This window comes from Trichoderma gamsii (genome assembly GCF_001481775.2).
Source record: "Trichoderma gamsii strain T6085 chromosome Unknown Scaffold_4.2, whole genome shotgun sequence".
NCBI lineage: Eukaryota > Fungi > Ascomycota > Sordariomycetes > Hypocreales > Hypocreaceae > Trichoderma > Trichoderma gamsii.
Genome location: NW_020171341.1, coordinates 1424856 through 1452152, shown reverse-complemented (window position 1 = coordinate 1452152; position 27297 = coordinate 1424856). Strand labels below are relative to the sequence as shown.

At 50.5% G+C, this 27297-nt stretch overlaps 7 protein-coding genes across 7 annotated transcripts; 5 read left to right on the top strand and 2 right to left on the bottom strand.

Moving 5' to 3' along the window:
- Positions 1-332: 332 nt before the first annotated feature.
- On the bottom strand, positions 333-1902 carry TGAM01_v201892 (hypothetical protein; the record flags this gene model as incomplete). The annotated part of the gene is made up of 2 exons (XM_018808339.1): positions 333-1374; positions 1439-1902. The coding sequence occupies 2 exons, from the start codon at positions 1900-1902 to the stop codon at positions 333-335; spliced, it is 1506 nt and encodes a 501-aa protein (XP_018658497.1).
- A 3362-nt stretch (positions 1903-5264) lies between these two features.
- TGAM01_v201891 (Atypical/ABC1/ABC1-B protein kinase) lies at positions 5265-7284 on the bottom strand (the record flags this gene model as incomplete). The annotated part of the gene is made up of 2 exons (XM_018808338.2): positions 5265-6471; positions 6536-7284. 2 exons carry the CDS (start codon positions 7282-7284, stop codon positions 5265-5267), a joined length of 1956 nt encoding a protein of 651 aa, XP_018658496.2.
- A 3594-nt stretch (positions 7285-10878) lies between these two features.
- TGAM01_v201890 (hypothetical protein) lies at positions 10879-12933 on the top strand (the record flags this gene model as incomplete). The annotated part of the gene is made up of 2 exons (XM_018808337.2): positions 10879-12353; positions 12411-12933. 2 exons carry the CDS (start codon positions 10879-10881, stop codon positions 12931-12933), a joined length of 1998 nt encoding a protein of 665 aa, XP_018658495.2.
- A 2156-nt stretch (positions 12934-15089) lies between these two features.
- Positions 15090-16862, top strand: TGAM01_v201889 (hypothetical protein; the record flags this gene model as incomplete). The annotated part of the gene is made up of 1 exon (XM_018808336.1): positions 15090-16862. The coding sequence occupies one exon, from the start codon at positions 15090-15092 to the stop codon at positions 16860-16862; it is 1773 nt and encodes a 590-aa protein (XP_018658494.1).
- Positions 16863-17947: 1085 nt separating this feature from the next.
- TGAM01_v201888 (hypothetical protein) lies at positions 17948-18119 on the top strand (the record flags this gene model as incomplete). The annotated part of the gene is made up of 2 exons (XM_024548868.1): positions 17948-18056; positions 18109-18119. The coding sequence occupies 2 exons, from the start codon at positions 17948-17950 to the stop codon at positions 18117-18119; spliced, it is 120 nt and encodes a 39-aa protein (XP_024406479.1).
- A 2112-nt stretch (positions 18120-20231) lies between these two features.
- On the top strand, positions 20232-21716 carry TGAM01_v201887 (ethanolaminephosphotransferase; the record flags this gene model as incomplete). Its single annotated transcript, XM_018808334.2, has 3 exons — positions 20232-20539; positions 20647-20789; positions 20926-21716. The coding sequence occupies 3 exons, from the start codon at positions 20232-20234 to the stop codon at positions 21714-21716; spliced, it is 1242 nt and encodes a 413-aa protein (XP_018658492.2).
- A 3435-nt stretch (positions 21717-25151) lies between these two features.
- Positions 25152-26698, top strand: TGAM01_v201886 (hypothetical protein; the record flags this gene model as incomplete). Its single annotated transcript, XM_018808333.1, has 3 exons — positions 25152-25277; positions 25468-25817; positions 26185-26698. 3 exons carry the CDS (start codon positions 25152-25154, stop codon positions 26696-26698), a joined length of 990 nt encoding a protein of 329 aa, XP_018658491.1.
- Positions 26699-27297: the final 599 nt, after the last annotated feature.

Here is a 27297-nt window from a genome sequence, read left to right as displayed (position 1 = left end):
TAAAAGTCTCTTCAATTGTTGTTGGTTCTTTTTGTTTTCGCCAATGCAAAGAAAAAGAGTCTGATATCGACAACGCCCCTTGCACAATCTCGGAAGCCAAAAGCTGTCTCACCAGCAGAACCGAGACATGGGAAGGGATGCTTGATGCTCGCGAGCTAACTGAAAGCGGAAATTAAGGCAGATGGGAACTAGGAGCATAGTAGTGCTTGTATATGAGAAGAAATCGCAACAAAGAGAGAGATCTGCACAGTCAGTGCTGGATTCGCTTGACAAGATTATGACAAAAAATGCAGTGTTCCGACCCAGCGCTGCCATTCGATACCACGTTGGCTCTATCGCGCATGGGGGAGCTCACGGCGTTTGAGTCTGTTTGTTCGCCAGCCTTCATACCACTGCTCCCTGCTCGCCTCACGCAGCTCAGCACGCCACTCACTGAAGACGGCCTCCTTCAGCCTGACAAAGTCACAGTGCTCCTCGTTGTATGGGTCGGCAAATCCCCAGGGGAACTGTCGTCCAATGACCTCGGGCTCGTAAAGATCGGGGCTGATGATAGAGAGGGGCAGGAATGGCGGTTCTTCTGCTTTAGCATCCTCTTGGGACTTGTGTCTGCGGATGGAGTTGGTAGAGAGTCTCTTTGCATGGCCAGGTGACGCGGGCGTCTTTTCGGCTTGCTCCGCCGACTCGTCTTCTTCCGCTTCGTCTTCATCATCCTCTTCCTCTTCGATGATGCTGCTGCTATCCTCATCCAGGCCCAGGGCTTCCAGGGGATCCAGGTTGGCTGACTTGATGCTGTCCCAGACAGCCTTGCGGAGGATACCCATGTGCTTGGTGGTGATGGTATCTGCTTTGGAAATAACAGGAATGACTGTTGTCTTGCGCTGGAGGGTCCGGAGGACTTGGAGATCAATTTCCTCGTCGAGGGCACCAGAAGCTTGAGCCTGGCCATTGCCATAGACATTCCGCAAAGCGTTCTTTTTCGCCGTCATGATGTTACGATCAAGGCGGGAAGGGTCCATGACATAGAAGGCTGCATGAATATGAGTGTCTTTGACGCCTGGAGAACGCACGACTTTCATTTCCTCTGTAAAAGTCTCCTCGAACTTGCTCTCCAAGAAGCCAGCCATTTCTCTCAGTTGCAGATCGACAACATTCTTCTCCAGACCCTCCGAATCCCAGAGAGTCAGGCCAATCCGCTCGCCATCAATTTCGGTTTCGAGATAGTGCGGAATAAAGTTACCAATGGGAGCGATTGGCATCTGGAAAGAGTCTTCTTCGTGCTTCTTGGATTGTTTCTTTGGTGGAAGTGCCAGGGCTGTCTTGAGGAATTCGAGAAAAGAGGTTTTGCCTGCATTTTGGCTTCCTAGGATAAGAATGCTGGTGGAATGATTAGTCTGCATCCTTTGGCTTGCGGTCCAAATACGCAAGAAATTATGCTTACTTGAATGGCGTAGGGTCCTTTCTTCTGCGGATCCTCCTGGGGTTATTGATGGTGCTCATAGCACTGCTGCTGGCATAGCTGTAGCGGCCGCGATTCGTCATACTCTCCGACCTGGCATAGGGATCAAAGCCGTTACTAGGAATGGGAGGGATCGGGACTTTGCTGGCCGCGGCACGCGTAGCCTCTGCTGAGGAGCGGCTGGACGACTCGCGAGTGTAGCCGCCTGGAATGATGGAGCTAACCCCAGAGGTGGTGGAATTGGCTTGCAGCTCAGGCGCAAAAGACTTGGATAGCTGCTCAGAGTTGTTGAAAAACTCGGGGAGCTTGGGGGCTGCCCGCGGAGTGGGCTGAGACGGGCGATCTAATTCGGCTTGGGTCTTTCTATTGCCCTTGCCTAGATCACCACTCTTTGTGCGTTTGAGCAACATTCCGAAACTAGTTGAACGACGCGGTGGAGAACTCATAATTTGGCCAGAGGCGGGTTATCTGATGAGCGCAAAGCCAAAGTAATGCGAATCGAATCGATTTGGTTGGCTTCCCGGTTATGATGAAAAGGGATATGCGCTTGTGTGTGTCGCGGTGATGAGACAAAAGTCTTGATCGGGTGGCGTTTTGTTCCTGAAACAACCAGGCTGGATCAGGTAAGATTCGCAAAAGATGGCCTGCTCACTCTAAAGGTCAGCAACACAGAAACAATGAGGCAAACGGAGTGGCTTGGTATGCCGCTGGATTTGGCGCCTCGGATTCTGCCACACTATAAATATGCGCCTAGCAAGTTTCCCAGAGGTGTGCATCCGAACAAATACGAGCCGCTATACCGTTGCTGTTTCAAATGAGAAATTCCCATACCAAAAGATACCAGTTGAAGAAGCTGCGGATGCAAGTCTAATGCACCAGCGACGTAGGCAAAGAGGCGGGGAGGCGGGGCTTGTGCAGCGGAGACGACTCCAATTCGATAGCCGGACGTCACTAAAGAATAGAAAAAGGAGGTGATTAGCATCGCATTCAGAAGCACAATTTCAGGGTTCTTTCTGGTCCCCGGGCGACGCGCGTTGGTGGTGTCAATCGCCTGCGGCCGGGAATGTGCGGGTATTTGGAGCAGCCCCATAAACAATTCTCTTGCGATTGTCGCCAAGCTCCAGCTCGAGCATCTCCGTCTCCACGATTCTGCTTGGGGAGCCTGCCCAGGGACCCTCATACTGATTCCGCCACGTTTGCTTTGTAGCACAGAGGTTTGAGAATGGGGAGTATTGGCACCGAAAGAGTTTCTTGTGATGCGCAAACAATACCGCCTGCGGCGCATTGCCAGAGTCGCTCAGAGGAAGCTGCGCATGAAGCAAGAGTAAAAAAAACCCCGATCGTCGAAGCTCATTTTCGATCATTGTAGCAAGAGAGTTTGTGGCGATTGTCGCCGACAGTAGCTATGGAGAGCTTGGCGATGGCAGGCCGAAGGAATAGAATTGGAAAAGAAACAACAAGAAATAAAGAGACTAAAGAGAGACGATGGAAGGGAAATGGCAATTGATTTACTCACAATATTGCTTCTGACAGATTCGTGATTTTTATGAGATGAAAGTTGTAATTTTTGTCGTTTTGTCTTTTTTTCTGGTCCAGCCGAGACGTGGGGAAGATGATCGTAGGAGATCGCAAGTTTGGGGTTCTTGTTCGGTTTTGATAGATTGAGAAAGGAAACTGGAAAAAAGAGAGGCGTCAGAAGCCGGGGTTTTCGCTGGAGCTCGACAACGCTTTGATCAGCTCCTCGTGAAGTTGCCCAAAGCTCGCGGTATCACCAGGGCCAGGGTCGCGGCTTACAGCTTTCGCACGGATGTCACAGCGGTAACGAGCGAGGAGGCAAAAGAACAAGGACTGTCGGCAGCGTCAAGCGCCGAAGAGTCCGGCGAATTGAATTGGTGGTGGCGAAGAAGAAGCCGTTGGCGATGACAGCAAGGGAAACTGGTTGAAGCGAGCGAGTGAAGTTTCGAAGCTCCCACGAGGAAGAGAGAGGGAAAAGAGCTTGCGGAAGCGAGGAGAGATGAGCGCGTTCTTGGCCTCGACATTGCCTCCCGGCACTGCTCCAGCTTCTGGGCTTCAGGGGAGCCACTCAGTAGCTTCGCAGCTGGCGCCAATCGAGGTTCAGGTTCGTGATGCTAGGCGACCCCCCCGGCCCCGTTTCGCCTCTCCACAGGCCGCATCCCATCTAACCAGCCCTGGCCAGCAATCATGTCATGGCGTTTGGAGGTCTCCCGCTGCTACGATGCTCCCCCTGGCGGGCTTGAAACACGACGCAACCTCCAGTTAGCAGTGGTCCTAGCGCTGTGGCAGTAGCACGAGTCGGGATGCGTAGCTGTCCAAGCTGTATCAGTCAACGCGATGCCTCCTCGAGATCTTGGCGGCAGACGACGGGACATTCATGATAGGGTTGAAACTGTGCGGCACCTGCGGCTGCTGATCCGTTTTGATCTTGATCCATCAGTGATTGCAGGAAAAAAGCTCCGCTGTGCCATCGCCAAACGGCACTTGGAGAAACACGGGTTGGGTCCTGAGGCATGAAGCATACGAACGACCAAATACGAGTACCTCAAGCAAGGAAATTGCAGCTCTTGCCTGATGCTTCGAGGTACTGCTGCTGCTATTGTCACTGCTGGAGGTACTTTCAGATCGGGACGTGAACGCTTTGAGAACGACATCAATCTTCTTTGCAGGCTTGGCTTGGCCCCAGATTGACGGCAAATTATTGCATGCATTGCAGTCAGAGCTTGCTCGCATAATGGCACTTTGCAGTATTTCGTACGCAAAGCAGGGGGGCAAGAACTCGCATCCTCCGCACCTCACATGCCCCCTGTCTAATGAGATTTTCCTATGTTGCTTATGAAACAAAACCAGGCCAACAAGGAACAGGCTAACGATGATTTGCCCCCCCAACGAGAAAAGAAAAGAACGAAAAGAAAAGAAATTGAGAGCGAAACACCAAACAAGATAGAAACACAGAGACGGCAGATTGTGTACAAGTTCATTGATCACAGCAGCTAGAGCCGCGCAGCCTCCAAACAAGAACCCTAGGCCGAGCTAAACAAACAAGAAAATCTCCAAGTCTACCATCTCAGGGTCCATCGCGGAGCTTTGCCCAAATCTTGGCGCCGACTCCAAACCTCGCTCCCCTTCCCATGCCAGATCCCTGCAAGTGTTTGAAATTGCAGGTTCCGCTTCCAGTTCGCCATGCGGCTTCGTCACACTATCCAGAAACGCCGCCAATCAACCAATGGAGGGGTCCTCCTCCCTTCTTCGCGTGGAAACGTGAAACTGCCCACCTAGAAGTTTTTCGACAAGGACCACAAAAACCCGCCGCCAAAGCCATTTGGCTACATGCACGAGGCTGACGCTAGCTTCCAATAGCACGAGAAATAATGTCCTGAAGAGTACAAGAATGTCTTGAATTACTCGTGCTCGACGAGCCTCCGTTCGAGAATTTGCAGCTGCGAAACAGCTTCACTACTGGCCATATCGCCAGCACCCATGTCAAGATGATTCAAAGCAACCGACTGTCGTCGCAAACATGAGTGGTATATCGTTCCATCTATACTCGTACATACATATACATACAGTACAATTTATCGTCGTCAACCCTGACCTGTACCTATAATTCGAATGCCTGCCGAACGCTCTTGTTTCCCTCTGCTTTTTCCGTCTATAAAGAAGCAATGCGGTCCAGCGCCTCTCTCTACCAAAATAGTCCAGAGCATGATGGAAAAGAAAAGGATGAATGGAGAATGAAATAGCAATAACAATAGCAGCCGCCCATCGACATTTTTACAATAGCCGCTTTCTCTCACCCTTCGAATATATCGGGCGTCTCCTCCAAGCCGTACTGCGTCATCTTCTTCACGCGAGCCTCCATCTCATCCTCCATGCCGCCACCCAGGCCGAGTAGCTGGCGCAGCTTGAAGAAATAAAACGCAATGTCCGTCACAGTCATGACCGACTTGAATATGATATGTCGCCATACGTTGTTCATCCGCTGTATCCAGGGAAGATTGCGGTCCTCGTAAAGACTGCGACTTGCCCACTCGCCCATCATCTTGATGCGGTTGACGGGCGAGCCCAGGAACTGATTGTTGCCCTGGACGATGCGCATGTTGCGGCCAATGAAGATGAGCTCCTTGGGCCACTTGTCTTCGTCCGCGAGAATGTCTCGGATTCCCTGCTTCATCTTTCGCTGCATGACATAGTGTTTCTCCGCCCTGGTCAGGCCCTTCAACTCCTTCAAGTCTTTCTGCATGACATTTTCGCCGCCTTCGTACGGCTTCATCAGCGTAGCGCTGGCAAACAAATCTGCCGCCTTGATGCCCCATTCCCCAGTGACGTCAGCTATGGCCTTGTTGTCGAAAGTCATGAGGGCCTTCCAGAATCTTGCATATTGATGGCGGAACGTCGGCGTCATGTACACATAGAGGCCATGGTCAATCAAAACTAGTTCGGAACGGCCGTTAGGAAGTCGTCGAATGAAGATGTTTCCCGGGTGAGGGTCGCAGTGAACAACGCCCCATTTGTAGATTTGAGCAGAAAAGAGATCGACCATGGTGGTCATGACCTCCTTGGTGCTCAGGCCAAGGCCTCCTCTCCCATGCAAGCCCTTCCACTCCTGGCGCTCCGGCTTAATCTTCTCTCTGTGGGCTTCTGTACGCAGTTGGCGTCGGGCAAGGTCCATATCGATGGGAGGTAAGGGGGAACCTGCCCCTGGGCTGCCTTTTCCACGCCCACCCAGCCATCTCGATGTCATGGTCGTCTTATCCCATAGCCTGATACCCTCTATCCACTCAGTTGTCAAGACTCGCTTTGTGGTAAGATCGGAATACACGATGGGGATGTAGACTCGTCCCTTCAAACGGCTCTCGGAGTTGACCAGCTGGCGCATCGTTTGCGAATTCTTGGCCTCGCTCAAAAAATCTGTCTCAAGCTCTATGCGCTCAGAGATGAAAGGCACTAGGGTGTAGAGGGGAAGGTCGAATTGCTTCGAAAGTATCCATGTCACAGTCCTTTTGACACGGACAGCATTAGTACTTCATCATATAGTCAAGGGGGGGTAGCACAGCAACATACTTGAAAGTCCAGAGATCCGAGGCAATTTGCTTTGCAATCTCTGGTTTCTGAATCTTGACAGCCACTTCTCTGCCATCCGGGAGCCTGGCCCAGTGAACTTGTGCCACACTTGCACTCGCGCGAGCCTTTCTCTCCATGACGCCATAGCCCTCTTTGCCGGTGAAGCTGACTCCAAATACTTCCTCTACGCTCTTGCCAAAATCCTTTCGGATGACGGCCTCGACAGCTTTCCAGTCGTCCTGCGGCGCATCATCAAACATCCTGGCAAACATTCTCTGGAATTCAGGCGGCAGAACCGCGCTCTGCATGGCAATTGCTTGGCCGATCTTGAGGTATAGTCCACCGTTTGTCCGCAGCAGATCGCAAAGCCTTTCGGCATTACGCAGATGAAGGTCAGCCACGGAGCCTCCCGTCCATGGCTCCGGTCGGAAATTGATCTTATAGTCCAGGGCAGCAAGCATTGCCGTGGCAAACGTGCGAAGTGATCGGCCCAGGCTCGAGGCGTATACCTGTGAATCGACGGTATAGATGCCGCCGCCCACGGCTGCCGTTATGAGCAATCGACGCCCCCATTTCCGGCTGCGTTTGTACTGCTTGGCAGCTCGCGGTGCTCCAAGGTCGGCGGGGGAAGGCGGCCGCAGTGGTTGGAATGGCCCTGAGCTCTGGATACGCCGTACGAAGACTTGGTTGCGCAGCAGAGCCTGTCTCGAGAGGCCCAAGCCGCTGCTGCGACAGAGCATGCCGGGCATTTTACAAGCGTTCAATTGACTCTACCGCGGCGTCATTCGGGAGGAGGCGGAGGAGGTCATATAGAGAAGCGGAGTTTGAAAAGTGTCGTCAAGATCTGCTGAGTGAGATGGTGGCGGTGGTTTGAAGGATTTCCCGCCGCGGCATTTTGTGGCGCCTCGGATCCGCCATCGGATCGGGGCCGGTATTGGGGCAGGTCCGAGGTTTGTCCTGATAACAAGTATTACAATCAGCGTGAGCGTGAGCTAATGATCAACAATTTATGTTGAATTCTTTGTCTGTTTTGGCTCCATTTGCATGCTTTTTGGTTTACGAGGAACATAAGTACTACGGATTTGCTATCGTCTATTAACTTAGTGTCATCCTTGCTAGTGAATTTTACAGCGAGAGGGTTTAGTTTATGCGAACTCAATCAGTGGACAGCACAAAAAGACATGCTGATTCTGCGTTTATACGATGCTGAAAGTAATTGTAACATCTTCAAAAATAATCTGATTCCATTGAGACAAAAAAAAAAGCCTTGTTGATGCTTGAAGGGCTGCCCTAATTTCTACATCGCAAACAAAATGATTAGTGGTTCAGGGTAGGCTCCAGCAGGTGACGACATTTCAAACTGATGCGGTAATGATAAGATAAGATGCATGGCCCGCTTCACTGCAGCTCTTCCTTGGAGCTAGCACTAGCGGTATCGAAGACACTGCATCGGATCGACTGATTCAGCTGCAGGTGCACTCTTCTGGCCATGTATACGACTTCAAACCAACGATGCGCGAATGATCAGACGATTTCTACATGGAGAGCGTCTTTTGCCGCCACTTGGATAGCTAACACCATGAGTCTATGACGATGAGTCGTAGGATGAGGCTGGCGATGATACGGAGAAGCGGGTAGAAGAGTACCTAGCTGAAACAGCAAGCTGCGTCTCCTTGGCCAAGATCAATTATGCAAGCTCTTAGACAACGCCTCTCGAGCTATTAATAGTATTGGTAAGTTCAACTACCGAGATATGGTATCTGTGATCTGTTGACATGCACACTTGTACTTGTATCTACAGTACTATACGAAACACTTAGCGGTTGACATTGGCGACAGCGAAAGCTGATGTTGCCATCAAATCGATTCTAGCCATTTGCCGGGCCCGCTTAGCCTCGCTTTCTCACCTTAGCGCCAGAGCACGACACGGAGCTGATCCATCCGAGCAAGTAAACCCGCACAAAGCCCAAGAAAGCTTGGAGAGGGGCCATTGTTTCGTAACCGCTGCATCATTGGAGTACTGGCGAAACCTCGAGTGCGTGATCGCTGGGGAGGAATCTTGCTCTACTGCTCTGTGTGGTGGTTGACGCTTGCGAGTTGCTACAGATGCCGTGAGAGAAAGGGAGGCATTGTTGGCAACGGCGTTTGCTACGCCAATTCTCGTGATAACGGCCCAATAACGCTCGTCTATGATGGCAAATGCCCCCGGTGTAAAAACGACGGCGTCCGGAGCAGATTAGGCCAAGCTCGGAGCGCATGCCGGAGCAAAAGCTTCTCAGCGCACGCCAAAGGGCCAGCGCTGCTCATTTCCACGGCCAACCGACCTGCTCGAAACGGGCAAGCTGGAGAAGAGGCGGCTGTCTTTGCTCAAAGGCCCCCCCTCTCCCCTTTCTCCTACAGACGGGATGCCCAATCTGCTCATGGCCGTACTCGTACCTAAGTGCTGGCATTAGCCGATGACTTGCAGCGCATCGTTTCGATAGTGCGGCCCCAACGAAAGCCACCAGACGACGTCTCCCAGCATGGCAAAAATCTGCGCGGCGCTGATGATGATGGGCCTCTGTGTATCGCAAAATGCGGGTCAGAGGTGCTACGCAACGACAACACCAGCAATTGATCGCAGCACGAGGCAATGAATGAGGCACAGGCCATTTTTAGAACCCATTGAGGTAACGATAACGAGCTTGAGCGGGTTTGTGATACCCGACGTTTAATATGGAGCGTCCAAGAATCAAGTATGTGCCTGGAGAGGCCTGCAAATTACAGGGGACCAGGAACGCGTAATATTACTGCTACAGCAAATATTCATGCGACGAAGGGATTCTGTGCGCCCAGCATAGCAATCGTATAAGCACAAATTTGAAAAAAAAAAGAAAAGACAAAAAAGAAGGAAATTCTCATCATTGAGGAGCTTCTGGTTATACGGGATCATGTGCCTCGTATCACAACTGGGCGCATTCAAGATTTGAGCCTTCCAAACTCAAATCTCATTTCCGTCGATGCATGCCGCCTGGGTTTATCGATTCTGGCCCGTGGCGAGTCGGTACCTGTGCCTGTATCCGTGCCTGTGACATTTACGTGTATTGCGAGTGTACCGCGTCTGCTAAATTGCGTGCTTCGCTACATCCCATTCGCCCGCCCTGCGCCCAGGAGGGTCAGCGCTATGCTCGTCCAAGGCCTAGCAGCCCGCGAACGGCCACTGTGGACTTGCTCCTCAGTCCCAGTTCGGGGCTTCGTGTGGGGGTCTCTGGTTGGCTGAGATGCGCTAGACTGCGCTATGAGACAGGTACCTTAGCGCTGCATCCATCGACAACGTTTAGTCTCCAACGCGCCTGTGAGAGAGCGAGACAGCAGTGCAGCGGTTCTCTCCACCCGCCTCCAGGATCATCACCAAATTTCCATCTTTCCCCCCTTCCAAAACGCTCTTTGCTCTGCTCTATTGTTTTTCTTTTTTGGGCTGTTGTTTGCCGCAGACCTTTAAATTTCACCCAGACGGCGGGCCCACCTGGAGCAAACAACAATATCTGGGCACTCGTTTGTTTTTCTTGCTCTCCACAGCTCGTTTCGTTGCTGCGACTGCCGCCGGCCCTGTTTCACTCCTTCACGTAGGGCGGCTTTCTTTGCTTCTCTGTTTACAATCCGTCGAAATCGACATCGCCGCCCTTCGATATCGCCCGAACTTGCTCTGGATCATGTGGAGGATAGCGACCATAGCATCTCGGTAACGCATTCGGGCGCCATTCATTCGTTCGACCAGCTCGCGCGCACAATACAATACGAGTCCCCATATGCGACAATTCTCCGTCCGTACCTGGTAACCACCAAGGATTAACAGGGGATTTCTAAACGACGACGACAACGACAACGACCGCACCTATTCTAATATTCCACGCTACACGCTCTTTTGGATTCCCTACATCAACTTGACTTAACAACAAACTCTCCATCGCTCAATTCGATTCACCGCCTTCTTTCTTCTCGCTGGCTCTCGAAGCTTGATTCGCCCTTGTTCCGCGTCGCCTAGTCGACGTCTGCTGCTGCTGGGCACTTCCTGTCCACCGTCAGCATGCTGCGACCGGCGACGCCCTTGTCAGTACTGCTTGGGATTGCCTTTGCTCTGCTGCTCCTGTCTGTGATCTCGGCGCCCATCATTTCGGCCATTCCCCTCGGCAGCTTCGACAATGTCCAGTTTGGCGTCTTTGGCTTTTGCAGGCCCTCGGGCTGCAGCAGCGCTGGCATCGGCTACGATATTGGTGAGAACCAACCCTTTGTCCCTCCTCTTACCTCTTCTCTGCGCTGCCGGTTCCACCACCAGCACGCTCTACTAGATATAATTGCTAACCATGGCATCCGGCATTATAGATAGCGTCATCCCCAATCGTAAGGCTCAGGATTTCGACCTGCCCAGCGGCGTTCGCCATACGCTCTCTATGATCCTGATTCTTCACCCTGTGGCCGCATTCCTCACGCTCGTCATGTTCTGTATGGCCGTTGCTGCGCACTTCCGCGCTGCTTCTCACTCGTCAAAGTATCTGCTCGCTTTTCTCATCTTCAACCTCATCACCTTCCTCGTCTGCATTGCCGCTTTTGTCATCGATGTCTTGCTCTTCATTCCTCACCTGGCATGGGGCACCTACATTACTATCGCTGCCACGGCCTTGGTTTTCTTCAGCCTCCTCGTCTCCTGCGCTATGCGACGCACCCTGATCAGCCGAAAAGATCAAAGGAGGAGGATTGCAGAGAATGCAGAGATGAATGCTCAGAATTACTACAACCGAGAGGAGCAGGAGCCCAAATCTACCTTTGTCATGACAACCCAGCCCACCGTGCCGACCATGATTGGCGGCGGAAGTGGCACGCAAGACACTCTGCCTGCATTTGCCACGTACGAGACTCCACGGGACGACCAGGTCAGCGACGAGCACATTCCTCTGACGCAACGAACTACGTCTGAGAGGTCGAACAATGGGATGCAGCCCACGGTCCCTGATATGGCCGCAGTTCCAGGCAGTGACATTGGCGGCCCATATAACGGGCCACAGAGGTCTCAATCGACGGACCCATATGGTAACTATCCCAATAATGCCTACGGAGCCGCGGCTGGACAGCCTTATGACCGTATGAACCGCGGCCCCACCAGACAGGCAACCGACCCCTCTAATGGATATCGCGGTGGTCGCGGTGGCCGTGGCGGCTACGGGGCCCCCATGAGAGGACGCGGCGGTGCTTATGGCCCTCCCGGCCGAGGTGGATACGGTCCTCGTGGTGGTCGCGGAGGAGGAGGAGGAGGAGGAGGAGGATATGGATCGCAACCTCGTCCATACTATAACATGCCCAGAGGCGGAGGCACGCGCAGCCCCCCGCCCATGAACTACTCAAACGACAACGTTAGCCAATACAACAGGCTGCCTCAACAGCAGCTGGGCTACGTTGACGAACGAGGCCCTTATGCTGGGGCTCAACCGGCACTGTCTGACCCTTCCATAAATTATCCAGCACCGACTCGCAGCGCCAGTGCCAGCGATAACAGCAGTAGCAACAAATTCATGCCGTATCGTCCGGACCTCGAATTGCCCAGAGCAGAATCTCCACCGCCGCTCCCTGAACCGACTGACTCTGCTGTTTCCTCATCTGGACAGGCGGTTGAGATGGACGCAACACCAGCTGCTGCATCAAGCAACAGCGGTGATCAGTATGGTAACCTCAGAGATAGCGATACGGACGTTGCTGGGATGGTGAATCTCCAGCAGGGCAAGAAGCCTTCATCCCCACGTAGAGAGACGTTTGCGAGCGACGGAAGCAGATATTCTCAAGACGAGTATGTGTCATCTCTTGAAGCTCTTGACGTTACAATGGATTCACTAACGAGCCTTAGGCAACACATGGCGCCTCGTGCCGCATGGAATCAAGCAACAGGAAGAAGCTCGCCCCAGGTGGCGCCTCTGGCACCTCTCATAACAGCTCGCCGAGGACCTACGCCTGATCTCTCTGGCACCACAGCCCCGGTATCCAACGCCAAGGGCGCTGGCAACTACTACGAAGATGTTGACCCCCGATTTGACCAGACGGCACATACTCCTCCGGGTCGCCGGACACCACCGCCACCAATACGACTCCAACCAGCTACAGAAGTCGACTACGAAGAGATGCGAGCTGCTGCTGGCGGAACACGCAGCCCCGCAGAGTCAGAGCATTCCAACTTTACGTCCATCTCGCAGCGTGGAATTAACCCGCAATGGAACCCACCCCCAATGCCGACGCGCCGGCCAGTGCAGCAGCAGCGTCAGGACCTAATCTTAGATAATCCCGACTTTAGGCTTCCTGGGGGTCGATCTACGGCCGCAGCAACACGGAAATTACCAGGCATGACCCCCGACAGCGCGTATCCAGGCCGCTAGGTGTAGTTCTGGCATACCTCTTTGGTCCATGACCTGTTCTTTTCCTCGTCAACAGTTTGACTCTCTCTCTCTCTCTCTCTCTCTCTTTTCCCACTTTCCACATTCTCTTCCTTCACATAGTTTAAATCAGCCTTCTGGTTTTAATGTCGATCCGTTTCTTCTTCAACCTACGACAGCAACTTTTTGCTTTGATCTGAGTTCCATAGCTTGTCATACTACTGCATGGCGCTTGCGCCTCAGGATATACATTGCTTCCGACATGGGTTTTCATTTTCCCACGTGTCTTACTTCTATATTATGCACTGCGATAGCTCCCTCTCTCCAAAGAGCGATCAACGAGTGTATTGTTCTTCTTTTTTACGATATTGCGACGAATGATACCTTTAATGGGATGTGGAGGATTCGACGCATGAGATTAATAGATCGCACTTTTGTGAACGACTTGGCTATCTTTGTCGCGGGAGCTTTGTTTTTCTTTTATAACCCCTTTTTTTCTTTTCATTGTTTACAAAGTCTGACAATTCGGGAACCGCATCTTGATCATACCCAGGGAGGAATACTAGGAATGAATTGAAAAGTATCAAGACTTTATTGAGCCTTTGTTTCTTGTCCTTTTTTTCATAAAACACAATTGGCAAGGAATATGTTATATAGTAAACGCAGCTATTAGGATAGCGAACAGATGAAGACAATAAAGTGAACAAACATGCTCGTTTGAACAAATGCTGTGCTACCTCAAAGAAACTGGACATGTAAGGAAACAACATCACAGGTTCGGAGACCCGAATTGCATTTAAAGTCCACGTAGTAATAGACATAGTCCGCCCAAGGTGCATACTTTTAATCTAAAAAATCGGCAATTGCAAGACTACGACTACTGTCATATCGACCTTTATCATAGCCACAGAGAACAGCTAGCCATCGTCAACTTCACCCACTACCAATATAATCTGTGGATCGAGAGGGGAAGCCAGCCAAGCTTTGTCTTTCTTCTCTCTTTCTTTTCTCCCCTTTTAATCGGGTTGCTTCTGAGTATATGCATTTTTAAGCCCCCTAAGCGAAAATCTTATCAGCGCGGTCCGATAGCTACTGGATCCCTTGATTTTTGTTTGGAAGTCAAAGTGAAGTCACTGACGATAGCTTCACAGCAAACATACATCGGATGAATTAGCTTGACCGTCAACATTCGTACCAGCCATGTACGGAGCTCAGAGCAGCAGTAGAATCCGACCTTTTTACGATTAGCTTTCACATAGCCGCTCTGATCGAATCTTAACAGCCTCCTAGAGGCCGCACTTCACTTTAGCCTCACTTCTTGTTTGGAAGCGCCACCCCTCCCCCCGTTTTTCCATTGCTCTGCATTTTTTCTTCTTCACGATGTTTTCCACTGTCTTCTTTGCTGTTCTTTGGACCATCATTTGGTTACTTAAGCTTGTTTCCTTGGACATTAAGACGGTAAGAAGCCATTTGATCTCATCTTTTTGCCCGTGTTGGTATTTTCCCCTATTTTCCCTTCTTTCCCATCCTATCGCCCACGATATCACCTGGGGAAGGAGCTTCCCAACCCGGATTTGCCCCAACGATTTTCCCATTTTGTTTCTGCCACTTCTCTTGTGTTCGCGTCTCTCCGCCTTCGTTTTCTCCTTCTCCCCCCCTCCACTCCTTCTTTCTCTTCGTCCTCCATCGTTACCTTTTTTCGTTTATTTCTGCACACTGCCAGCTTCTTCTTGCCCTTCACCTCCCTGGATCGCGACTGTTGATTCCTTGGGAAAACTTTCAGTGTCGCAGAGCCGCATCTTGGAGACGCCACTTTTGGCATGCGCGTGCCCGTTTGACGTACCAAGTTTTCTGGTCACTGCTTGGATCTGACTGTCCTCTTTGGCCTCGACTTTGAATTGTAATATCTGGCTCCCTTCCTTTCGATTTCCCTCCCTTCCTTTCCTATGTTTGGTGTTCTTAGTTTCCAAATGATGCGTATAAGGCCCATTTCTGTCTCTTTCTATATCTCTTTCTTCTGTATTTAACTCGCTTGATTCGCTTTATAGCTGACACGAACCTTCCTGCAGTTTGTTATTCTTATCGCGGTTCATATTCTTTCTCGCCAGGTCGCAACCGTCCGATTAAGAAGAAAGACAGGAACCACTCTGTATCCAACCATGGACGAAGAATCTTCTGCCCCAAATTTGCCTTTCCGATCTCCTGCAACACCTGTCTCGGCGCCCTTGCAAACAACCTATACAACAGCCGGGACTATCTACAACCCCAGCTCTTCTCAGCGGCTCCAGCCTCCTGCTCGTCGTGGTCGTTTGCTCAAGGCGACATCTGAATTTGATAACCTCAACTTCGTCAACCCTCCTCTCCCTAGGCATCAGCCTGATGCGTTGCATAGACTTTACATGAGTGAAAGCTTTGCTCAGACACAGCCTCTTCCGGATCGACCAGTCTCCTACGAGCCTCTGCAGCAGAACTATGATCGCGCTGTTAGCCCGGTGAGCGCTCAAGATCAAGCGCCCGGAATGTCGTGGTCCACGGGCTTGCAATCGCCCGCTGCTTTGTTTGACGTTAAGGGCAAAGGCATCGCGAGCGACGCAAACTCTAGTGACGATGAGGACGGCATCATAACCGGCGCCCTTATGAATATGCCTGTCAAATCTCTCCAAAACCTCGCCTCGTACCCGAATCCAAACCAAAAGCAAGCTCAGAAAGCACTTCTTCGAGGGATCAAGCCAAGAGGGAACAGCACATTGAGCGTGCCGTCTAGACAGGATACACCATTTTCTCAAGGTGAACATTTACCGCAATATGCTAGATTGCGACACCATACTGTCTCGGATCCTGCCGCCTCTCGCTTCCCAGCGTCTCGGAAGAGTGCTCGAGTAGCAATATCCGAAACCGCGGCAAATGCCGATTATAAGAGTGCCACTGCATCATCATCTCGATTTTCGACTCCATCTATCCACAGCGATAACTCGGATCTTTATGTTTCGACATCCATGGGCCTTGCCTCAAGCGCTGGTGCCCCTAAGCCATTGACTGCGGGACCGCCTGGCCTACGCCAATATCGCCCCTCGACATTCGAGTCGATGTTCAAGGCGCTCAACACTATGCCGACGGATTCTCAAGATAGCATCGCCCATGCCCAAAAAGGGGGGAACAATCCCTCATTTGACCCGCTTTACAAGTTCACTGAGACTCCAACGACTACCCAAGATTACATTGAACAAGATGAAGAGTTTATTCCATCCTTTGTGTTGTCGTCTTCCAAGTGCCTCGATGCCACGCCAACTGCTCATCAAAACGCAATCGACAAAGTCCCTGAATATTCAGCTCTTCCTGGAGAGTCTCTGCAATATTACCATGACTATTCCGACTTTACGGATTCTCTTGATGCTAATGAGCAGCAGTACTCCAGCGTGCCATCCAAGTGGCCCCACCAAGCCAGTGGCAATGGTGTTGGGGATGGAGAAGGATCGTACTATTCCAACGCTCAAAGGGAGGCTTACTTCAACTCGATCGACTCTTCTGCTCCACAGGCCACTGCATCATCTTCTCTTTTCAAAACTTGGTCTAGTTACGACAATGAAACACTCTCTGAGCCCATGTTTCCTCAGTGCATGGGACATCCAGCCTGCTTGACGGAAGCTGAGATACGAGAGCGAACTCGACAGTTGCATATCAAATGGTACGCGGCAACTGGCTTGCTTGGAGACGCTTATCCACTCCCAAAGCCTATCGTCGAGCCCACCTATCTACCGAGACCGAAGAATGCCTATGGTGCAGTTGGCGACGGACGCCCCTCGAAGACTAGCTCTGCGTCTGAAGAAAGTGACGAGGCATCCGTGGACACTATGCCGTCGGAGTCTTTTAAGAACAAGATTTACAGTGATCTCGCACTCTTGGGAGTTGTTCTGAACAGAGCTACACCGTGAAGAGGAGAGAAGAACGAGAAGTAGAATACTTACACATAAAAAAAAAAAACCACTAGATGAGGGATATTTATAGCTACTCTGATAACGGGAAGCACGAGAGCCAGCTTAAGACTTAGGAGGTAATGGCAGGTGAACGGTTGGATGAGTGAAACAGGAATAGAATATCGGCTTGCGTAGACGAGATAAAAGGCGCCTGCTGGGGACTTGATTAGCCTAGATACATATCAGAGAGATCCTAGAACAAGAATTATTAAGGCAGCTGCCTTAATAATTAGTAGTAATATATCACAGAGCTGTCGCAATATTTGGGATTCGCTCTCCGCTTGTTTCTAATTTATGGCGATGGCTGGGCTAGCCGAGGGGAGGAGTCGGAAAGCTGCCGACAGGTCAATCGCGATGCGCCAATACGTCGGCTACTGGCGTGTGTTGCTTCTAAATTCTGCATAGCCCCTCCAAGTAGATAGATTGCTGCATTATTATATCTGAGTCTATTTGAATACGACCCAAGTTTGCTTTGGAACTTTCGCTGGCTGAATATGAATATATATGTATATATATATTTATATATAAAGAAACACAATTATCATTCACGCAACCGTGATATTCTTTAACAAAAAATAAAGGCTAATATCGCATTTTACAGAGCACTGCGTGAACCAGGCTGCCCGGAAGTTCGGGAAAAATAGTAAAACCTGGTCAGCAGCAGGCCAATGAGAGCTGCGTAGCTTGATTGATTCCAAAGGTGCGCCCGATTATGTTATGCGGTTGCATCGAGCCTAAGATAAGATATATGGCCTGAGTGTCAAAATAGGGAATAAAAAATGTAAGTTATAAGAACGGGGGTTATGGAGAATTTTATTGTGTAATATTTGCTTCTAGTGCATTAGATTGTGTGATGAACATGGATCATGGAGGTGAATGGTGCCCATGCCAAAAAAAAAATATGGACGATATAAAGAAAACACGACTTCCCGCTTTGTGGCAAGGGAGCTAAAGTGGTACGAAACACACACCCACAAACCGACCAAAAGGGAGCATCTCTCCCTTTTTCTCTCTCTCCGCGTAGTGGTAGTGGTAGAGGCATCATGGCGGCCGCTGCTGGCGTCATGGCGATCCTGGAGTCGACTTATAACAGCCTGGATCTGGAAGCTATTCTGGAGTTGTATGCGGACGACGCCAGATTCTCGGCCCATTGTGAGTTTATTGCCCCCCCGCTTATTGTCTGCCTTGTCTTACGCAAGACCAGCGGCGGGCTAAAAGCAGTTGATGCATTTCGACGTATTACGAAAGATTACAGGCTGACCATGTTTTCTATTTTTTTTTTAAAAAAAAGTATTTGGGCTGGTGGGAGTGGACAAGTCTTGGATTCGAGCATTCTATTCCGACTTGATTGAGTACAACGAGAATGTGGAATTCGTTACCCGGTGCGTGACTGGGACGCCTGACTTGACCGTTTGGGAGTGCGACGTGAAGTGGACGGCGAGACTGCCGTCGACGGCGCTGGGAACCGTGAGGGGAGACAAGGTGGTGATGAGGGGCGTGTCGTTGCTGAGCTGGCGGGAAGGGTATATTGTGGAACAGAAGGATTATTTCCACATTGCGCAGAAGGGCAGCTGATGGAGGAAAGAGATGTGAAGGATTTCAAGGCTTGGTATGAAGAGGAGAGAATACCCATCTGTGAGAAGGAGAGGCTGGAGGGAAAGGGATGGAGGACCGGATTCACGTCTTTCGGAGAAGCTGTAAATGGCATCTCTGGGGCTATTATGGGCGAAATCTATCTAAGGACTGCCCTATACATGCAGACAGATTTGGTCTGTTCTAATATACTGTTTTCTTTCAAAGCTCTTCTACACGAGCTTCTACTGCCTGCTGGTACCTCCATTGTTGCGTGAATCCTCGCCACCAAAGTGAATGGCGAGGACATTGAATCCTTGTTATGAGTGCTACAGGGGCAATTGTTTTCCACTGCTATCAAATCATATCCGTGAAACACGACTTGTAGCACAAGGCTGTGCTTTCCTGTCTGTGATGAGTGTCCTGTGGGGTTTTCTATACGGAAATTGCTGCACGCTGTTGCAGACAGTCACGTATTATCAGCGCAGCTGATTTGTCTAATGTGAATGCACAAAGTGGATGAGCATTAGCTTCGGCTAAGATACTTGCGCTGCAAAAAAAAAAAAAGCTAGGTCACTATAATCACTAGCCACAGCTGGAAATTACAATTTTCAATTGGCTAGCTGAACTAATGAACTTTGATTGGCTAGAATATTTGGCCCAGGAGGAATAAGCACTATAGTGACTTTGTGTTTATAAAGACTGTATATTAACTTCATAACCATATACCATCTCGAGATTGATATACTCCAATGACACAGTATTTTCAGCGTCACTAAAAAGTTTATTTGACTTGTCTCAGTCATAGAATGAATACTCTTCAAATTAAAATCTCGTGATCTTAGCTGCCGTCGGGTCTAACAAAAGCTCTTCGCTATTACTAGCAATTCCATTAAATTTAACAATGACGTCAGGTTTAGAAACGTTCTTTCTCTTTGTAGACTACGCCATTAGGCTCACCGTGGAAGACCACCACAATAGGCTTTATTCGATGGATCTCGTCGGCAAGGAAAACTAGCACCAGCAAGGTATATCGCTGCTTTAACTTGGACTAAGAGCTGGCCATCAGCAGCATGAGCTTCAGTTACGTAGGTAAATTAAATGTATGGCCATTGAGATCCAGTGAAAAATAGCTTAGCTGAAGTTCATGCTTATTCACTTCGTGTATTCATATTAGACCAAATCAGCTGCTTATCCCTTCCTTATACTTGTCGAAAGAGACGGGTTTTGGCGAGAGCTGGTGTAACAAGTTATTTACAGATTGTTATGTAAGCTTCCCAGCTTGCTCTCAGCGCTAATCTCTCTGTGGACTCTTGAAATGGACTAGGGCGCAAATGGCTGTGGTTGATGTCAGTGCTTCGCTTTTGTGCGGCCGAAAATTCCTCGTGACGGCGATCTGGTAGCAGCCATTACTTCATACTAAAAATTAACCTGGAAATTAACAACAAAGACACGCTACCGGACACAGGAGGTCATTCTAGCCTTGTTTTCGTGTCCTCACGACAGCCTCTCTCCCTCTCCTTTCGCTGCTCCTAATTCACGGCGCTGGGCTTTTTTGTGCCTTTTGTATTGACTGATCTTTTTGTTGCCGTGGGGAAAATACACCAAACAACAATTTTCTGGCCTAAGCCGATACGATCTTGACACCCAACCGACACGAGACTCTACGAAAACACGCTTCGACGGGCATTGCGACCGCATCCACAACCGGAAAATAAATCAACACGAACAGTGAGAAGGAATAAGCAGGACAAGATGGTCTACGTGCGGCAGCACAACCTCCCGGCCTTGAAAGAGTACAAGTACTCTGCCGTGGATCGGTCGCTCGTGTCGAAATATATCCTCAAGCCTTTCTACACCAACTTTGTCATCCATTGCTTTCCAATGAGCATGGCGCCGAATCTCATCACCTTGACGGGATTCTCGTTTGTCGTCCTCAACTTCTTGACCATGCTGTGGTATAACCCCACACTGGATCAGGACTGCCCCAGCTGGGTGTACTACAGCTGGGCCATTGGACTGTTGCTCTACCAGACTTTTGACGCTGTAGACGGTGCCCAAGCGTAAGTCCTTAAGCTTTCCTTTTTCTCCACGCGCTGTTTCATGTGAATTGAGGAGCTTGGAGCTCGAATGGCATCAAGGGAGCTAACTTTGAGGCGAATTTCTGCAGTCGACGAACCAAACAGTCCGGACCCCTCGGCGAACTCTTTGATCACGGTGTCGATGCCCTGAACACGACTCTGGAGGTGCTCATTTTTGCCGCTTCCCAGAACATGGGCCAAGGCTGGAAGACGGTAGCTACTTTGTTTGCTTGTAAGGCCCTCCTCAGTTTTTGCTCCTCCCCCGCTTCCCCTCATCGTCCCACCCGCTTCTTATATGGGGAACCATGCAGGCACGGAAGACGAGGCGAAGAAAAAGAATAACCAGGAATGCTAATTGGAACAACTAGCTCTTCTCACTTTCTATGTTCAGACCTGGGACGAATATCACACCAAAACTCTGACTCTTGGCATCGTCAATGGACCCGTTGAGGGCGTGCTCATTGTTGCCTCTGTCTTTGCCCTGACGGGCTTCATGGGAGGCGCTCACATCTGGCAGCAGAGTGCTCTGGGCGCCATTGGTGTTCCCGCATCGCTAGGCATTCCCCAATTCATCTACGACCTCACATTCACCGAGTGGTACATGGTCCAGGGAACAATTGTCCTGGTGCTCAACACTGTGGAGTCGTCTGTCAACGTTATTCGTGCTCGACGCGCTCGCGGCGACCGATCCCGAGGCGCCCTTCTTGGCCTTGGACCCTTCTTCGCCGTCTGGGCCCTGATCGTTGCCTACCTCTATCTGCAGCCAAACATCCTCCACCACCACCTGATTCCCTTTGCCCTGTTCGCTGGCCTCGTCAACGCTTACAGCGTCGGGCAGATGATTACCGCACACCTCACCAAGATGCGCTTCCCCTACTGGAACATCTTGGGCGTGCTGATTGGCTTTGGCGTTGCCGATTCAATTGGCCCGGTCTTGCTGAACAACTATGGCTTTGGCTGGCCCAGCTCTCTTGGCGACGGTGTGTACCAGACTGCCTTTGTTTTCCTGATGCTCGGCACTGCTCTTGGAGTCTACGGAAGCTTTGTCGTGGATGTCATTGTTACCATCTGTGACTACCTCGACATCTGGTGCTTGACCATTAAGCACCCTCACCACGAGGCGGCTGTCGTGAAGCCCAATGGCATCAAGAGCCACTAAGAGAAGGCACTGTATTGTGGGAAAACAGTTACATATCCAAGCACATTCGCTACTTGGATCTGTTGTATAATGTGGTGCGATCTTCTTTCAAGAGGAAAGAGAAGAAGAAGAAGAAGAAGAAGAGAAAAATAGCTCATGCGTTGATAACGACATGGGCGAGTCAACAATAGGGAAGGGTAGAGAAGAGCCAAAAAAAAAAAGTCAATACTTTGTAACGCGATATGATGATGGATTTGGATGTTAAACAGACGAGAACCTAGATGGGATGACAGACGATAGCCATTTCCTTTCAGCACGAAGTTAGCTATTATGTGATATTAGGGCATCCGCCTGAGTTTATATAGAATCTTTTTGGGCGTTTTGCGGATAACTGTTATTCGTTAGATGCCATTTTAGATAGAGCAATTGATAGTACCTAGAAAAGATTCCGGAGAAAAGAAGCACTTTATCGCTTTATCATTTCATCAGCGGCCTAGTAATTAGCAGATACTACCTGTACGTTGAAGCCACTGCTAAGCATGGAGATTATGTAGGTAGGTATACAGGTAGGTATACATATATACCTCGGACTTTCGATCGGCATATGCTTAGAAGAATAGCATTCTAAAGATGATATAGGCTCATTTGTCATTTCCTCTTTACCTATTACTCTTCGAATTTATAGCTGGGTTAGAGTCAGCCAAGTGGAGGGATCCGGACTATATCAGGCCTTTAGCGGGACCTTGATCCTGGCAAGCACTAGGAGATTCAGCTCCTCCGTTCTTTCCTTATGCGCGAAGAAGATGCAATCCTAAACACAAGTGTTGTCTCCTCCTCTCCATTTCTCCAACTCCAGCATGATCGACGCCGTTTTCACCAAAAAAAAAAAAAAAGGAAACGAAAGAGAGAAAACTGGGATTCCAGCAAAAATACATGTCTCCGATACTGGGAATCGAACCCAGGGCTGCTCGGCACTCGAATAATGAGAGCGAGCGATGTTAGCCACTACACCATATCGGATATCTGGTATTGATAGATGCGAGCTTAGAGTCCTTGATACGGCCTTCAAATTTTCTTTTAGTGAGTTCCCCAGTCCTCTTATTCACAATTTTCGCTTCGCGGATTTTCGGCTTATTTGACTAAACTTCAACCGTCGGGTTAAACCAACTTGCTTTGGCTAACACCGCGAGGCAGTCTTACGGAGTCCACTTCCTCCAAGAGGTCAAGAAGCCGACCATGCAAGTCAATCTATGCAGGATCGTATTGGCCGGAATATCCCTACAAATTCAACTCGCCCTGCAAAGGCGGATAGGATAGTATCACCTTACAAGGCGCCCTACACGGCTGGGCCATCCATGTCATGCCTTTCCTGTTGAAAACAAGCAGACAACCGATCCATGTAATGCCGTTCCTGGTGCTGATCTGCCTGCTAGAAGCTAGGCCCCGCTCTGTTCAAGACTTGGTCTGTCCCAGCTGCGCGGAGTGCGGGAGCTTAGAATAGAGACTATTAGCCAATGCTTACCATAGCCAACATTCTGCCTACCAGCAGGTCTCCTCACTCAATCAACTGTAATCTAGGACATGAAAGAGTCACAAGGGCCCCTCCTCGAAGGCTTCCTTCAGCCCTACGGTTTCCGGAGTCCGGGACGATGGATCTCAGGGCAACAGCTTGTTTTATGGTTCTATCGCTACTATTAATATGATGATCCTACCATTGCTACGAGCTATAGTCGCACAGGAGCCACGGCCGAGGCGTACCTATAAGTCGGCATGTTTACCCTTTGGAGCCTTGGGAGGCAAGGAACTTTGGCTTGCTGCATGTGGTGAGAGCGATGCCCTCAGCGATCATCAGCACGTGGAGACTGCCCTGCGCCAACTTATAAACGGATAGGCTACTGCTCACCTTGAGAGGGCGCAAGGGGCGGCGTTTTAGGAGGTTTGGGATCGGTGATTCGATGGAAATTGTATTTCCCGTCGTATGCGGCCAATATGTACGGAAATTGGCACCATCCGAAAGTAAGCTTGAGCTACAGTATGGCGCCGGCTTCTATCCCACTGGCTCTACCCATAGACCTGCGAGGAAGGATTTGACCTGGTCGGCGATTACTGAGTGTTTGGGTGTCTTTGGAATCTGGGTGTTGGGTCTTGACTTCTGATACTGATTTATCCCACCCCTTGGCCTTCTGCTGTCTCTCCACGCCACTATTGTCTTCTTCTTCTTCTTCTTTGCCAGAACCTTATCCAGAGTGGCATGTCATTGCTCTGGGAACCTAGGCAAAGAAAACAGTTTCCAGCTAGAACCTTCCGGCCATGTTCTGTTTCCAGAAACGAGCGGAACCTTCGAAAATCAAAAGTCTCAAAGAGTTCTAATCGAATCATCAAGTCAGCAAGCACCACAAGAGCTGCAACCCTTATGTCGGATCCAGCCCTGCTAGGCTCAACTGCCGTATTCTGAGGCCGTCTCTCAAAGCGCTAGGGGATCCCCTGTACCACGCCCCTCTTCGCCGCCAACACAGCGCATGGCTCACGCCTTCTATCGCTCGATAGCTACCTGGCCATTTGGAGCTGCCGCCGTTCTTGGTATTCTTAGCGGCATCAGCGGCTGAGCCGGGCTGAAGAGAAACTTGGAATCAAGGCAGAGAAGCAGCAAACAATGGCGGTCTGGCCGCTGGACAGTTAGAACCAAAGCGGCGCTGGGTATTGGCGCCACAAACGCGACGCCCGAGAGAGGCCATTTGCCTAGTAACAAACACTGTGCTGCCCACCCATGAGGCAATAGATAGTATGGATGGGGGTCTCAGGTGGCTGCTACCGCGCGGTAATCCCTAAGCAATGGGAAAAAATAGGGACTTGTCTCCCCACGGCTTCACCTGGATGCGTGCTAGCATCTTCGCGGCATAAGCCCCTCAGGCCTCAAGAAGCTGCCGAGTCTCCGGCTACGACGTCTGATTCGCCGGTGGGAGCACTAGGCAGCGTAGCCGCAGCTGTCTCTGGTCTTCTGCCGTCTTCGCTCCTGAGTTTTCTGTCGTTCTGAGTCGGGAATTGTCGCTTGGCTGAGACTCACTGACTTGCAGTCAGTCTTATTAATGTTACTCGCGTGATAGTGCCATTGGGAAAGGACCCGGACAACGCGAACGTAGACCCAAGCCGCCAAATCGGAAAAAACAACGCCCACTCTCTCTCTTATTTCCAATTTCTCACTTACAGCACCACCCACCACCCATAGCCCCCAGGGTATTATATACGAGTCGAGTGGACAAAGGCAAAGCCCAACTCAAAAACTCGCCTCAGCCCCCCCCGTCCCCCATTCCGGGCGAAGACCATATTCCGTACATAACTCCGTACACGCCTAGGACTAAAGGAAAAAAAAGAAGGCCAGGCGGCTGCTCCATTATTACCTACCCAACTCAGGTCATTCTCGTCGCTGCATCATTCCCCAGAAGAAAGAACAACACCATGGATTTCGCAGCCCAGTACGCCTTTGCCGGCCCTCATCAGGCGTTCTCGGCCTCTTTTATGCCTCTGACGCCTTCGCACTCCCAATCAAATGGCTCGGACGATTTCAGCAATACCTCCCCGCCTGTAAGTTTTTGTGAACCCCCAGCATCCCCCACCTCGTCTCCCGAAAGCGCAGATTGTGTGCCTTAGCGCTCCCTTACTTGAGCATTACGAGAGTGAAGACTAATCACCACACGTCTGGCTGTGAATGATTAATTGCCGTGCAAAAGCTTGACTGATGCTGACACAATCGAACTTTGTTTGATTTCTACAGGACAACTTTGCAGACCACTTCAATACCTTTGATTATACGGGGTCCTTTGGCAACCATCATCAGTCGGCCTTCCACCAGAGCCCGCCGTCGCCGCCCGTCTTCGGCCAGCATCCGAGAGCTGCCGTGCAACAGCAGCAGCATCAAGACCAACAGCAGCACGTCTCGGACCACTTGGCGCAGTCTCCGTCAACAAATGGCAGCATCAATGGCAGCAGCAGCAGCATGCGACTGGATGGCGCATCGGGAACCAAGATCGAGGCCAACTCCGACGACTTAGGCCGCGGCGGCAGCGAAGACGAGGATTCGTTGACTCCTGCGCAGTCGAGGAGAAAAGCCCAGAACCGTGCCGCGTAGGTGCTCCCCCATTGCTTTATCGTTCCAAAGTCCCTTATCTTTGCCTTGTCTGCTTTGCTGTGCTGCGATTCCCCGGAATGGTCTCCTTGAGTCGTATCGGAACTACCAAAGTAGATTGATCTGCTTCATGGATGATGTATTCCGGGGCGTGTAGCTAACTCTAAATCCTTTTCCTACCTTCCTAATTTGCCATTATCTTTCTTCGTGGGTACAAAACCGGGCTTGCAGAGCAATGCCGCAATAGTCGGCGAGTCCAAGATTTTGTTTTTTAAATTTATTTCGCTCTTTTATTCTTTTCCCGCTCTTTACATTAAGCAGGAGTCCTTTCTATAGCTTATACTGATATTACTTTGATTTTTACAGCCAACGAGCATTCCGCGAACGAAAAGAAAGACATGTCAAGGATCTCGAGTCCAAGCTGGCCAACCTTGAGGCCGCTCAGAAAGAAGCTGCTACCGAAAACGAGCGACTTCGACGAGACCTCCAGCGGATGTCGACCGAGAATGAGATTCTCCGGGCTACGTCAGCCATGAATCAGAACAATGGCTCTCATTCCCCCGAGCCTCTGACAACAGGGCCGATGACATATACGCCTACCGACTTTTACACCAATGTGCTCCAGGGCCACAACAACAAGTTCCCCTCACACCGGATTGTTACCTCTGACGACGGCCACCGGCTGCTCGCCGCAGGAGCCGCCTGGGACTTTATCCTGGCCCACCCTTCGTACAAGCGAGGCCTGGTTGACGTCAGCCAAGTAGCCGAGCGAATGAAGCGTCTGGCCAAATGCGACGGACAAGGGCCTGTCTTCTCTGAGGGAGACATTATCCACGCTATTGAACAGAGCGTTGCTAGTGGCTCCGACGACCTGTTGTAAAAAAAGGAAAGAAAGGAAAAATACGAGGGAAAGAAAAAGACCGAAAAGAGAGACAAACAGTGAGAAAGGTGATGAAGCGGGAACCCGGAGCCAGACCCCGAGCCGGAGCGGGAGCAAATCATATACCTGAGACTTGCAGCAGAGGATGAACTGTGTGTGTGTGTGTGCTTGGGCCGGGGAACAGGAGAAGAGAGGGGAAGACAAGGGAGAGATTGTGTGCTTGGGAGCCTGACTTATTTTGCTTTTGGTTTCATTGGGGCGAAAGAGAGAGCGAGAGCGAATGGTATCATGACATTGTGCTTGTTTTGTTTTTAATGCTGCATTACGACTTGGCGTCTATCTGTGGGGTTGCTTTGGGCCTCAATGCACTGCTTTGGGATTTTTTATCGTCTTCATTGGTTCAGGCACTCACAGTCACAATCACAATCAAGATTACATTTCCAACCCGAATGGTTAATATGTGTGTGTGGTACAAGCCTCAAGCATCGGCGACTCGGAGCGTGTCCGGGGTGGGACGATCTGCCCCGGATCCTGCTGCTACGCACCACCTAATCAAGTTTATGCGAATGGCTGTCCTGCTGCTGTGGGCGCTGAGTGGT